Source organism: Pristis pectinata, chromosome 6 (genome assembly GCF_009764475.1).
Source record: "Pristis pectinata isolate sPriPec2 chromosome 6, sPriPec2.1.pri, whole genome shotgun sequence".
Taxonomy (NCBI): Eukaryota; Metazoa; Chordata; class Chondrichthyes; order Rhinopristiformes; family Pristidae; genus Pristis; species Pristis pectinata.
This window is the reverse complement of record NC_067410.1, coordinates 104,779,447-104,792,081: the sequence shown is the minus strand read 5'-3', so window position 1 is coordinate 104,792,081 and position 12,635 is coordinate 104,779,447. Positions and strand designations below refer to the sequence as shown.

At 43.8% G+C, this 12,635-nt stretch overlaps 2 protein-coding genes across 2 annotated transcripts in view; one reads left to right on the top strand and one right to left on the bottom strand.

Annotated features, from left to right (window-relative positions):
* LOC127571939 (mediator of RNA polymerase II transcription subunit 12-like protein) overlaps positions 1–12,635 on the bottom strand; it is a 499,625-nt gene that overhangs the window by 299,877 nt on the left and 187,113 nt on the right. The window lies entirely within an intron of this gene.
* LOC127571947 (P2Y purinoceptor 14-like) lies at positions 2,607–11,633 on the top strand. The gene is made up of 2 exons (XM_052018714.1): positions 2,607–2,781; positions 9,383–11,633. Exon 2 carries the CDS (start codon positions 9,391–9,393, stop codon positions 10,402–10,404), a length of 1,014 nt encoding a protein of 337 aa, XP_051874674.1. The 5' UTR covers positions 2,607–2,781; positions 9,383–9,390; the 3' UTR covers positions 10,405–11,633.

The window sequence follows — 12,635 nt, the reverse complement described above, 5'->3', positions numbered from 1 at the left end:
TAGAATCTAGATCTATATTCTTCGGACTTCAGAAGAATGAGGGTGCTTAGCCCACTGCTCTGCTCTCTCTATACTCATGACTCTGTGGCTAGGCACAGCTCAAACACCATCTATAAATTCACCTATGACACTACAGTTGTTGGCAGAATCTCAAATGGCAACGAGGAAGCGTACAGCAGTGAGGCAGATCGGCAAATGGTGACAGTGGTGTCGCAACAACAACCTCACACTCAACGTCAGCAAGACCAAGGAATTGATTGTGGACTTCAGGAAGAGGAAATCAGAAGAACACGCACCAGCCTTCATTGGTGGGTCAGTGATGGAAAGGGTGAGAAGCTTCAAGTTCATGGGTGTCAACTTCTCAGAGGATCTATCTTGGGCCCAACAATTGATGCAATCACGAAGAAGGCACACCAGCAGCTCTACTTTATTAGGAGTCTGAGGTGATTTGGTATGTCACCAAAGACTCTTACAAATTTCTACAGATGTACAGTGAAGAGCATTCTGAAGGCTCCAATGTGCAGGACCGAAAGAGGCTGCAAAGGGTTGTGGACTCAGCCAGCTCCATCACAGACATGACCCTCCCTGCTGTCAAAGACATCTTCAAGAGGCAATGCCTCAAGAAGGCAACATCCATCATTAAGGACCATCACCATCCAGGACATGCCTTCTTCACGTTACTACCATCAGTGAGGAGATACAGGAACCAGAAGACCCACACTCAATGTTTCAGGAACAGCTTCTTCCCCTCCGCCATCAGATTTCTGAATAATCCATGAACAGTACCTTGCTATTCCTCTTTTGCGCTATTTATTTATTTTTGTAACTTACAGTAATTTTTATGTCTTACACTGTACTGCTGCCACAGAACAACAAATTTCATAATATATGTCAGTGATAATAAACCTCATTCTGATCTCATTGAGACACAAGATCCTGAGGGAGCACGACAGGGTAGATGTCGAGAGGTTTCTATGAGTGGAAGAAACTTTAATTAAGAGATATAATTACAAGATTTGAGGCAGTCATTTAAAATGAGATGTCTAGGAACTTCTCGCAGAGTGTGGTGAATCTCTCGAATTCTTGATCCCGGAGGGTTGTGGAAGCAAGATCACTGGAGGTCTCTAAAGAGGAAGTAGATACATTTTTGAAAAGAACCGGGAAGTGAGGGCCATGGGGATCTGGCATAGAGAGAAGATGAAGCTTGGAGCATATTAACCACGATCATATTGAAAGGCAGGGAAGTCTTGAAGTATGTAGTGTAATCCTACTCCTGCTCCTATCTTCTTATGCAAAAACCAAACTGCTCTCATGTTGCTATATCCACTCATTCTTGGGGATCCCTGGCCCATCATCAATCAAACTGGAGAAGTGTTCAGAATGGTACTGAGGGCTATAAGCACAGAGAAGTCCGGTGTAGACTGCAGAATACGTGCTCCACTTCACAAACTACCCACCCATCAACCCATCAAGTAGCCCCTGCCCTATCCTGCCCCATCAAACTAGGAGTGTTTGATGGCTCTGGACCTGTACTCAATGGCATTCAGAAGGATGAGGGGGGATCTCATTGAAACCTACTGAATACTGAAAGGCTTGGATAGAGTGGATGTGGAGAGCATGTTTCCAATAGGAAGAGAGTCTAGGAACTAAGGGCACAGACTCAGAATAAAGGGACATCCCTTTAGATCTGAGATGAGGAGGAATTTCTTCAGCCAGAGGGTGGCGAATCTGTGGAATTCGTTGGGCTGTGGAAGCCAAGTCACTGGGTGTACTTAAGGCAGAGGTTGATAGGTTCTTGATTGGTAAGGGGGTTAAGGGTTCCAGGGAATGGGTTTGAGAGAAAAACAAAATCAGCCATGATTGGTGGAGCAGACTTGATGGGCCAAATGGCCTAATTCTGCTCCTATATCTTATATACCTTCTATCTGTAGTAGAGACAGAGTCCTACATCAGCTTCATGAGCAACCTCAGAACCTACAGAACTTGAGTGGAAGCAGATCACCCTCAATCTCAAAGAACTCCTTAAAAAGATGAAGTACACACTTAAAGCTGAACAGAGCAAGCAAAACTCTGACCTCACAGCAGATTCAATCCTGACCTCAGGTCCTATGTGTGTGGAGTTTGCATGTTCTCCCTTTGACTGCGTGGGTTTCCTCCCACATTCCGAAGATATGTGGGTCAGTAGTTAATTGGCCACTGTAAGTTGCCCCTAGTGTGAAGATGAGTGGTTGGTGAGAATGGGAGAAGTATAAAAAAGGGCATTTGTGCAGGATTAGTGTAAAAGGTTGATTGATGGACAGTGTGGAATCAGTGGGCCAAATGGCCTGTTTCCATGCTGTGCAACTATGATTCTATTTTGGCAGTGCAATTTGGTGTTTAATAAAATGTAGTTTGGTCACAGATTTACAGGTTGATTATTGCAAACAACACAGGACTGTTGCATGGGAAACTTTTTTTTTTACTTGGTGAATAACTGTAAAGCTGAGATACTGAACAAAACACACAGGAAGTGGTTTATGTGCAAGATATTGAATTGACCAGAAGTAAGCTCTATGGTTAGATTGGTCCCGTTTTTAGAAGAAAACAGATTCTTGCAGACTGTGTTATGCATTTAGCAAATTGATCAACTTTACAAGGGAAGAACATTGCCAGCTAACCTTCTGCTTTTACTTGTGCAGGAATTTCTACCAACGGCCACACGTTAAAGTTGCAGAGGAACAAGCACCACCAATTTTCCATCGTATCGACAGGCTCTCCTCGTCCCCTGAACTCTGAGTGCAGGTGTGTTTTCTTCTTAATACGTGTCAGTAATCGTTAACAAAGAAACCTGTACCTAAAGTCAAAGTGAGGTGATAGTTGCTTGAAAAGTTTTTAATATCTGGTTCGAGGTCAAGAAATAGAGATGTTGTGTATTTACAGCTGTACTCCAGCACTTGGAATGGGAAAATAAGTGTGGGCAGAGGCTTTTTAGCAGAAATTATTGAATTGCAGAACAGGTCTTTTAAGAGACGACAGGGTCTTTTAAGAAACTTTTGGATAGGTACATGGAGCTCAGAAAAATAGAGGACTATGGGTAAGTCTAATAATTTCTAAGGTAGGGACACGTTCGGCACAGCTTTGTGGGCCGAAGGGCCTGAATTGTACTGTAGGTTTTCTATGTTCTAGGTCCCTAACCCAGAAGCTAACTGCCTCTCAGAAGACAGGTTGGACTTACTGTGGAGTTCCAACATTTAAATCCTAACTGATTGTGGAATGCTTCAACTTGCTGGAAACCTCGATGTTTAAGGGAAAACCCATTGTTTTACCCTCAAGAACAACAGATGCTAAGGAACTAGTTATAGGTTACAAGAATTTGACACGGTCAGTTACATTTATCAGCTATGCTTCACTTAGACACGAGTACGTTCGGGCTGAATTCGACATTGGCTTACGTGTGGAGAGCAGGTCACAGGCTTGCTTCAAGGGTGAATATCAATTCAGCCACAAGGAGTTACAAATTTGGATTTCCTGTACTTTTGTTCTGGATCCAGAGTACAGAAACTGTAAGTTCCTGTGAGAATAAAAGGCAAGGCTAGCAGGTTTAGAGAGCCTTGGTTACTGAGGGACATTGAGGCCCTGGTAAAGAAAAAGAAATTGGCGCATATAAAGTACAGGCAGTTAGGATCAAATAAGGCACTTGAGTATAAGGAATGCAAGAGAACACTTAAGAGAGAAATAAGGAGGGCAAAAAGAGGACATGAGACTGCTCTGGCAGACAAGGTGAAAAAGAATCCAAAAGGATACCAAGGGACAAAATTGGTCCTCTTGAAGATCAGCGTGGTCATCTATGCATGGAGCTGAGAGAGATGGGGGAGATCTCAAATGAATTTTTTGCATCCGTATTTACTCCAGATTCAGACACAGAGACTATAGAACTGAGGCAAGTGAGTAGTGAGGTCATGGACTGTATCCGGATTATGGAAGAGGAGGTGCTGGTTGTCTTGAGGTGAATTAAAGTAGATAAATCCCCAGGGCCTGACAAGGTGTCCCCTCGGATCTTGTGGAGATTGTAGGGGTCCTGGCAGAGATATTTAAAACGTCCTTAGCCACGGGTGAAGTGCCAGAGGACTGGAGAACAGATATTCTGTTGTTCAAGAAAGGCTCTAAAAAAAAAGCTGGGAAATTATAGGCCAGTGAGACTGATGTCAGTCGTGGTTAAATTTTAGGAAGGCATTCTAAGGGACAGGATATACAAGTATTTGGATAGTATTAGGGATAGTCAACATGACTTTGTGTGTGCTAAGTTATGTCTAACCAATCTTGTAGTTTGTTTTTTTTTGGGGGGGGGGAGGGGGGAGGTGGGTTACCAAGAAGGTCAATGAGGGAAAGGCAGTGGACATTGTCAAAGGCCTTGCTAAAGCCCATGTAGGCAAAGCCCCGCATGGCAGACTGCTCCAAAAGGTTAAGTTGCTTGGCATTCAGGATGAAGTGGCCAATTAGATTCAACATTGTCTTAGCAGGAGAAGCCAAAGAGTGGTAGTAGATGGTTGTCTCTCTGACTAGAGCCCTGTGACTAGTGGTCTGCTGCAGGGATCAGTGTTGCGTCTGTTGTTGTTTATCATCTATATTAATGATTTAGATGATAATGTGGTAAACTGGATCAGCAAATTTGCAGATGACACCAAGATTGGCGGCATAGTGGACAGCGAGGAAGGCTATCAAAGCTTGCAGCGTTATCTCGAGCAGCTAGGAAAATGGGCTGAAAAATGGCAGATGGAATTTAATGCAGACAAGTGTGAGGTGATGCACTTTGGGAGAACAAACCAGGGTAGGAATTGCACAGTGAATGGTAGGGCTCTGAGGTGTGTGGTAGAAAAGAGGGACCTGGGAATACAGGTCCATAGTTCCTTGAAAGTGGCATCACAGGTAGATAGGGTCGTAAAGAGAGCTTTTGGCAGTTTGGCCTTCATAAATCAGGGCACAGTACAGGAGTTGGGAATGATATGTTGAAGTGTACAAGACATTGGTGAGGCTAAATTTAGAGTATTGTTTGCAGTTCTGGTCACCTACCCACAGGAAAGATATCAATAAGTTTGAAAGAGTGCAGAGAAAATTTACAAGGACCTTGCCAGGACTTGAGGATCTAAGTTCAAGGGAAAGGATGAATAGGTTAAGACTTTATTCCCTGGAGTGCAGGAGAATGAGGGGAGATCTTATAGAGGTGTACAGAATTATGAGGCATAATGGGGTGTATGAATGCAGGCTTTCTCCCCTCAGGTTGGGTGAGACTAGTAGAGGTCATAGGCTTAGGGTGAAAGGAGAAATGTATAAGGGGAATCTGAGGTGAAACTTCTTCATTCAGAGGGTGGTGCGAGTGTGGAACGAGCTGCCAGCAGAAGCGGTGGATGCGGGTTCAGTTGTAACAATTAAGAGAAGTTTGGATAGGTACATGGATGGGAGGGCTTTGGAGGAATATGGTCTGGGTGCAGGTAGATGGGACTAGGTGCAAGATCAGGTCAGCATGGACTAGATGGGCCAAAGGGCCTGTTTCCATGCTGTGGTACTCTATCCAAATTCTCAGCTCTTCATCAACGTAGTGTATTTGTAACCAATTCATGGTTTGATCTCAGAGAGTCACATGGCACAGAAACAAGCCCTTTGGTCCAACTCAACCAAGGTGCCTACCTGAACTAGTCCCATTTGCCTGTGTTTGACCCACATCCCTCTAAATTCTTCCCATCCATGCACCTGTCTAAATGTCTTTTAAACATTGTCATTGTACCCACCTCTACCACTTCCTCTGACAGCTCGTTCTATATACGCAACCACTGTGTGAAAAGCTTGCCTCTCAGGTCCTCTCTCACCTTAAACCTCTGCCCTCTAATTTTAAGCTCCCCTAGCCTGGGAAAAAGACCGTGACCATCCACCTTATCTATGTCCCTCATGATTTTATAAACCTCGATAAGGTCACCCCTCAGCCACCTACACTCTGGGAAAAACAGCCCCAGCCAGTCCAGTTTCTCCTTACAAGTCTAGCCCTTCAATCCTGGTAATGTCTTTGTGAATCTTTCCTGCACCTTTTTAAGCTTAATGACATCCTTCCTATAGTTGGGTGACCAGAACTGCACACAATACTCCAAGTGCAGTCTCACCGACGTCTTGTACAGCTGTAACATGACGTCCCAACTCTTGTACTCAGTGCCATGATCGACGAAGTCAAGCGTGACAAACCAGCCAGGTTTTAAACCTAGGGAAATGATAGTCTAGGATTTTAAAATAGTTGCCATTACTTTTTTTTAAAAAAACATATAAAACAAATCATGGCAAGAAAAGGGTGAAACCAAACTTAATATTACTGCACAATTATCTAACGTTTGCCCCACTGTGTGACCAATCTAGTATGAGGTAGGCTGCTGAATGAATGATCACCTAAGATTTATGTTAATGAAGATGTGTGATGGGTCTAACTTTGGCTTCTCCTAATGAGCCTAGATGATACTTTTATTACTCTACATTGCAATAAATCAGTTGCTCAGCTTGACTAGAGGAAGCAACCTACAGACTCCCTCTGAAGTTTGGTAGAGGCAAGGAGGAACAGAAACAGTTGAGGTGAACAGGATGCCCAAGGTGGCCCATGTTCTAATTCAGGAGCAACAAACAGTCTGCTTGAGGAACTCTGTGGGTCGAGCAGCAGCAGCAGCGAGGGGGAAAGGAATTGTCGATGTTTTGCGTCAAGAACCTGCAATCAGGACTCAGTCCAGAACCAGTCCAGTTCCTCCAGCAGGTTGTTTGTTTCCGCAGATTCCAGCATCTCTTGTGTCTTCTAATTTTGTAGTTCGAGATTTTTCTTTGAGAACAAGGGTTGAATATCAGCCAAAGTTATTCACCCAATACCCTGAACTGAATTTTGTTAATTTCTGAAATATACTGAAATGGAAGAATTAGTTAAATAATCTAGATATTTATGTTTCATTTGCAGCAAAGCAAACAAATGGTGACATGACCTGGCTGCTGCCATTGGATCTGGCTCAGGGAGAGTAGATAGACAACCTGGGAATACAGTGTTATAAGCCAAGTATCTGACACCACTCTTCATGTGGTTCTCTGCAAGGATTGTGGGATCTACAACTGGAATGCCACCTTCTATAAACATATGCACACCAAGCGGTGAAGAAGTTATGAGCTACCCATGGCTCCAAGAAATTTGGACAAATTAAATGAAGTAATTCAGTTAACAAGGAAATTAGGGGGCAGTTTTGGTAAATTGGTTTATTATTGTCACATGTTCGAAGGTAGAGTGAAAAATTTGTCTTGTATACCATTCATACAGATCAATTATTCATTACAACAGTGCATTGAGGTGGTACAAGGTAAAACAATAACAGAATGCAGAATAAAGTGTCACAGCTGCAGAGGAAGTGCAGTGCAGGTAGACAATAAGGTGCAAGGTCATAACGAGGTAGATTGTGAGGTCAAGAGTCTATCTTATCATACTAGGGAACCATTCAATAGTCTTACAACAGCAGGATAAAAGCTGACCTCGAGCCTGGTGGTATGTGCTTTTAGGCTTTTGTAGCTTCCGCCCAATGGGAAGGGGGAAGAGAGAATATCCGGGGTGGGTGGGGTCTTTGATTATGCTGGCTGCTTTACCGAGACATCAAGAAGTATAAACAGTTTCTTAAACAGGCAAAACTTCTAAGAATTAGTAAACTGCTTTTCAAACAGCAGAACGACAGTTTGGTTTCCCACATCCTCAAAATTCTCCTGTTGAAGATGCATATTTGCAGAATCCTCCTTCACAGATAGAGGCCACTCATCCCCTCATATCTTCCCTGTCTCCTTGAAACAGCGTCTTCGACCACAAGAAGGGAAAGCACCTTTTACATGCCCTCCTGCAACATGGATGATCTGCCACAATTATTGAGACTGGCCGTGTCAGGTCATAGATTTAAGGTGAGAGAGGGAAGGTTTAAAGATGATGTGTGGGGCAAGTTTTTGTTTACACAGAGTGGTAGGTGCCTGGAACATGATGTCAGGGGATGTGGTAGAAACAGACATGATAGTGGTGTTTAAGAGGCATTTAGACAGGCAGATGAACATGCAGGGTATGGAAGGGTATAGATCTTATGCAGGCAGATGGGATTAGTTTAATTTAACATCATGGTTAGCAAGTTCATTGTGGGCCAAAGGGTCTGTTTTTGTGCTATACTGTTTTATGTTACTGGTGCTTGCTGAGGGATCAGCTGTCTGCACAATAGCTGCTAGAGCCTTCCCTATCTACATAGCTCAGTGCAGAACCAGCGATATGCAGTACTTCTTAATTTAAAATGTTCTCTTTCGTAAAAATAACCACTGCTTTTCGGTTTTAAAGTTGTTAACAGCTGAAAGTTATTATGTGTGCATGAGTATCACCACCACTGCAGGGTTTACAAAAATAAATGTGTTGTAAATAATCTCAAAACTGAGAAATGTTACTACTTTAAATGTATGTCACCTCAGTTGCTTATCCCCCTTGCTCTTGGCTTGGTTCAGGCAACTGCTGCCCCAGTGTGCTGCCCAATGCAAGTGCTGCAGCCTCACAGCTCCAGCAACCTGGCTTCAATCCTGATCTCTGGTGCTGTACCTGTGCAATGCACATTCTCCCTGCAACTGTGTGGGTTTCCCCCAGTTGCTCAAGTTTCCTCCCTAAGAGGTGCTGGCTGGTAGATTACTTGGCCGCTGTAAATTCCCCCTGGTAATTCATTGGAGAATCAGAGAGGAGATGGTGAGCACGTGAGAGAGAATGGATTACAGGGAAATTAACAGGGGGAAATGGGATTTACTAGAACGTTACCAGGTCTTCAGGAGTTGAGTTACAGGGAAAGATTGAACAGGTTAAGACTTTATTCCTTAGACCGTAAAAGAATGAGGGGAGATTTGAAAGAGGTTTACAAAATTATGAGGGGTATAGACAGAGTAAATGCGAGTCGGCTCTTTCCACCTAGATTAGGAGAGATAAGTACGAGAGGACATGGCTTTAGGGTGAAAGGGGAAAGGTTTAGAGGGAACTTCTTCACTCAGGTAGTGGTGGGAGTGTGGAACAGGCTGCCATCTGACGTGGTAAATGCAGGCTCACTCTTAAGTTTTAAGAATAAATTGGATAGATACATGGACAGGAGAGGTCTGGAGGGTTATGGACTGGGTGCAGGTCAATGAGACTAGCAGAATAAAGTGTGCTGTAGTGTCCTATGGTTCTATGATGGGAGTGCTGAGAGCAAGCATAATTTCAACAGGTCAAATAGTCGCTCATGTTGCATGGAAGTAAGAGTATTATTGCCTCACACAATCTGATCAGTGGCGCTAGGATTTATTTCACTGTGGCAAAATCTTAAACTAACCAACCTGTTCCACCATCAACATGCAGGTGTACCTATGGCAACTTCAAAAGAAATCTACCCAGTTCCAAACAGAACAACGTCAACCAATTTCACTACCTCTGACTGCAACTTTACATTGGAAGGTTTTATAACATTTAAGATCATTGCCTATACAATTATTTGTACAATTGGACTCAGTCTCAATGGTCTTGCATCCTGGGTGTACTTCTGTCACATCCCCAGTACCAACACCATCATCTTCTACCTGAAGAACCTCGTCATAGCCGACAGCTTGCTGGTCCTCTCGCTACCAATAAAGATCCTCAAAGACAGCAAATTCTCCCCACACCTGAACAAAATTTACTGCGGCTTTATAGCGTGCAATTTCTATTTGAACATGTACTCCAGTGTTCTATTTCTGGCTTACATTGCAGCCACCAGATACCTCAAGATCGTCAGACCTCTCAACAGTCTAGCATTTCAAAACCTGAAGACTGCTAAGCGTCTCTCTCTGGGAACCTGGTGTGTTCTCCTCCTCCTTGGAATACTGTTTATTATTCTGATGAACTTGGCTGACAACCCGCAACAAGTTAGCACTCACATCTGTTTGAAAGTTGGGAAGGAACAGAAGGCTATATATTTGTTTACCCACATTGTAGGCTTGGTCATGTTTTTCTTTGTGTTAGCAGGAGTTTGTTACTGTTACTTACAGATTTCAAGTCAGCTCCACTTGTCACCTTCTTCGCGGTCCCTGAAGAAGCAAGCCAGGGCAAAGAACAACATTCTAATCCTGCTTGCTGTGTTCTTTATTTGTTTTGTACCCTACCACATCGTAAAGTTTCCTTACTTATTAAGCCAGACAGATTTTATTTCAGACTGCTATTGGCAAAGAGTTTTATACCACACTAAAGAGGCTTCCCTCTTACTGTCAACACTCAATGCATGCTTTGATCCGGTTATCTATTTTCTGTTTTGCAAGGCATTTAGGTCAAAGTTAGGTCTGGATAAAAAAGTTATGGCGCCCAATGAGATTAGCGTGCCTGTTAATGCATCACATTTCGTGCACTGATCTTTCACATCAACAGCAAGAGATTGTGCATCCTATCCCACTTTAGAGAATTATAGTGTGTGGCACAGCGATGCCTCAGTCCTGTCCTCCCAGTCCTTTCTCTATGGAGTTTGACCACGGGGGCTCCCCCCAACATCCCAAAGATGTGCAGGTTGGGAGTTAATAGGCTACTGGAAATTATCCCCAGTGCGTAGGTGAGAAGCAAAATCTGGGGAGAGTTGATAGGAATGCAGGGAAAATAAAATAGGATTAGTGCAGAATTAATTTGACGGTCAGCATGGATTCGGCGAGCCCGTTTCTGTGCTATATTACCCAATGAGTATGCTCCGTAAAGATTAAATATTTACTCTCCTGAGATCATGTACAAATTGTCCAATCATAGGTCAGACCCCACTTAACCCCAAGAGAGAGTCAACCAAACTTCCAATCAGTTGATCCAGATACTTTTTTTTTAAAATGTGTTAAAGAAACAGTTTAAGATCCTATTCAGTAATACTGAGCTGTATTAACTGTGATGAACTGTGCTTTAACCAAAACACTATTTTCACTTGTCATTATTCACAAAGCCAACTTTTTAAAGGCTTGCAACACACACAAAATGGTGGAGGAACTCAGCAGGTCAGGCAGCATCTATAAAGGGAAACGAACAGTCAACGTTTCGGGCCGAGACCCTTCATCAGGTCCTCCATAGGTGCTGCCCGACCTGCTGAGTTCCTCCAGCATTTTGTGTGTGCTGTTCCAGATCTCCAGCATCTGCAGAATCTGTGTCTTCATTTTAAAGGCTTGGATGTTCACAAGACAGAGAGACAGAAAGCACAGGAAGAGAGGGGCATACGTCACACAGGTGGTAGAAAGTAACAGCTGAATCATTTGACCCTTCATCAGGACTCATTAAGTAATGTTTTCCTGCCCAGCACACTCAAATGCATTATTACAATCAGTCACAGGAGGGCAGCACAGTGGTGCAGCTGGTAAAGCTGCTGCCTCTCAGTGCCCAGTGACCCAGGTTCAATCCTGACCTCTGGAGCTACCTATTTGGAATTGCTGCATCTGTAGTGAGATTTCCCCAATTTCCTCCCGCATCCCAAAGATGTCCTGCTCGGTAGATTACCACTGGTGTGTTAGTGAGAGACAGGAGGGAACCTATTCTCAGAGCCCAAAATAAATTGGGAAGAAAGATCATATGCACACAAAATGCTGGAGGAACTCAGCAGGTCAGGCAGCATCTATGGAGGGAAATGAACAGTCGACATTTCGGGCTGAGACCCTTCATCGGGACTGGAAAGGAAGAGGGAGTCTCGGCCCAAAACGTCGACTGTTGATTTCCCTCCATAGATGCTGTCTGACCTGCTGAGTTCCTCCAGCATTTTGCGTGTGTTGCTCCACATTCCAGCATCTGCAGAATCTCTTGTGCCTTCATATGGAGGGTAGCAGGAGATAGGGGGTACAATTAGTCAGTTTACGGGCAACACAAAAATTGGTGGAGTCGTAGAGAGCAAAGGTTGTCGTCCAAGATTACAGAAGGATATGGATCAGCTGGAAAATTGGGCAGAGCGGTGGCAGATGGAATTTAATCCAGACAAGTATGAGGTGATGCACTTTGGGAGCTCAAATTCTGGTAGGACGTATACATCAAATAGCAGAGAACTTACGAGCATTAATGTACAGAGAGACCTTGGGGTGCAAGTCCATAGCTCCCTAAAAGTGGTAACACAGGTGGATCGGGTAGTGAAAGAGACATTTGGAATGCTTGCCTTCATAGGCCAGAGCACTGAGCACAAGAGTTGGGGTGTCATGTTGCAGTTGTACAAAACATTGGTTGGACCACACTGTGAGCATTGTGTACAGTTCTGGTCACCACACTACAGGAAGGATGGGGTCTCAATAGAGAGGGTGCAGAAGAGATTCACCAGGATGTTGCCTAGAAGGGAAGTCTGCATTTATAAAGAGAGATTATATAGGCTGGGTTTATTCTCACTGGAATGAGGGAAGCTGAAGGTGAACTTATAGAGGCTTATAAAATTATGAGGGGCTTCAATACAAGAGACAGTCAGAATCGTTTTTCCCAGGGCAAGGGGATCCGGATCTAGAGGGCACAGGTTTAAGGTGAGAGAGGAGAACAAATTGAGTAAATCTGAAGCAAAAGATTTTCACACAGAGGGTGGTGAATACCTGGAACAACCTGCCAGAGGAGGCAGTGCAGGCAGATACTACTATTGCAACAGTTAAAA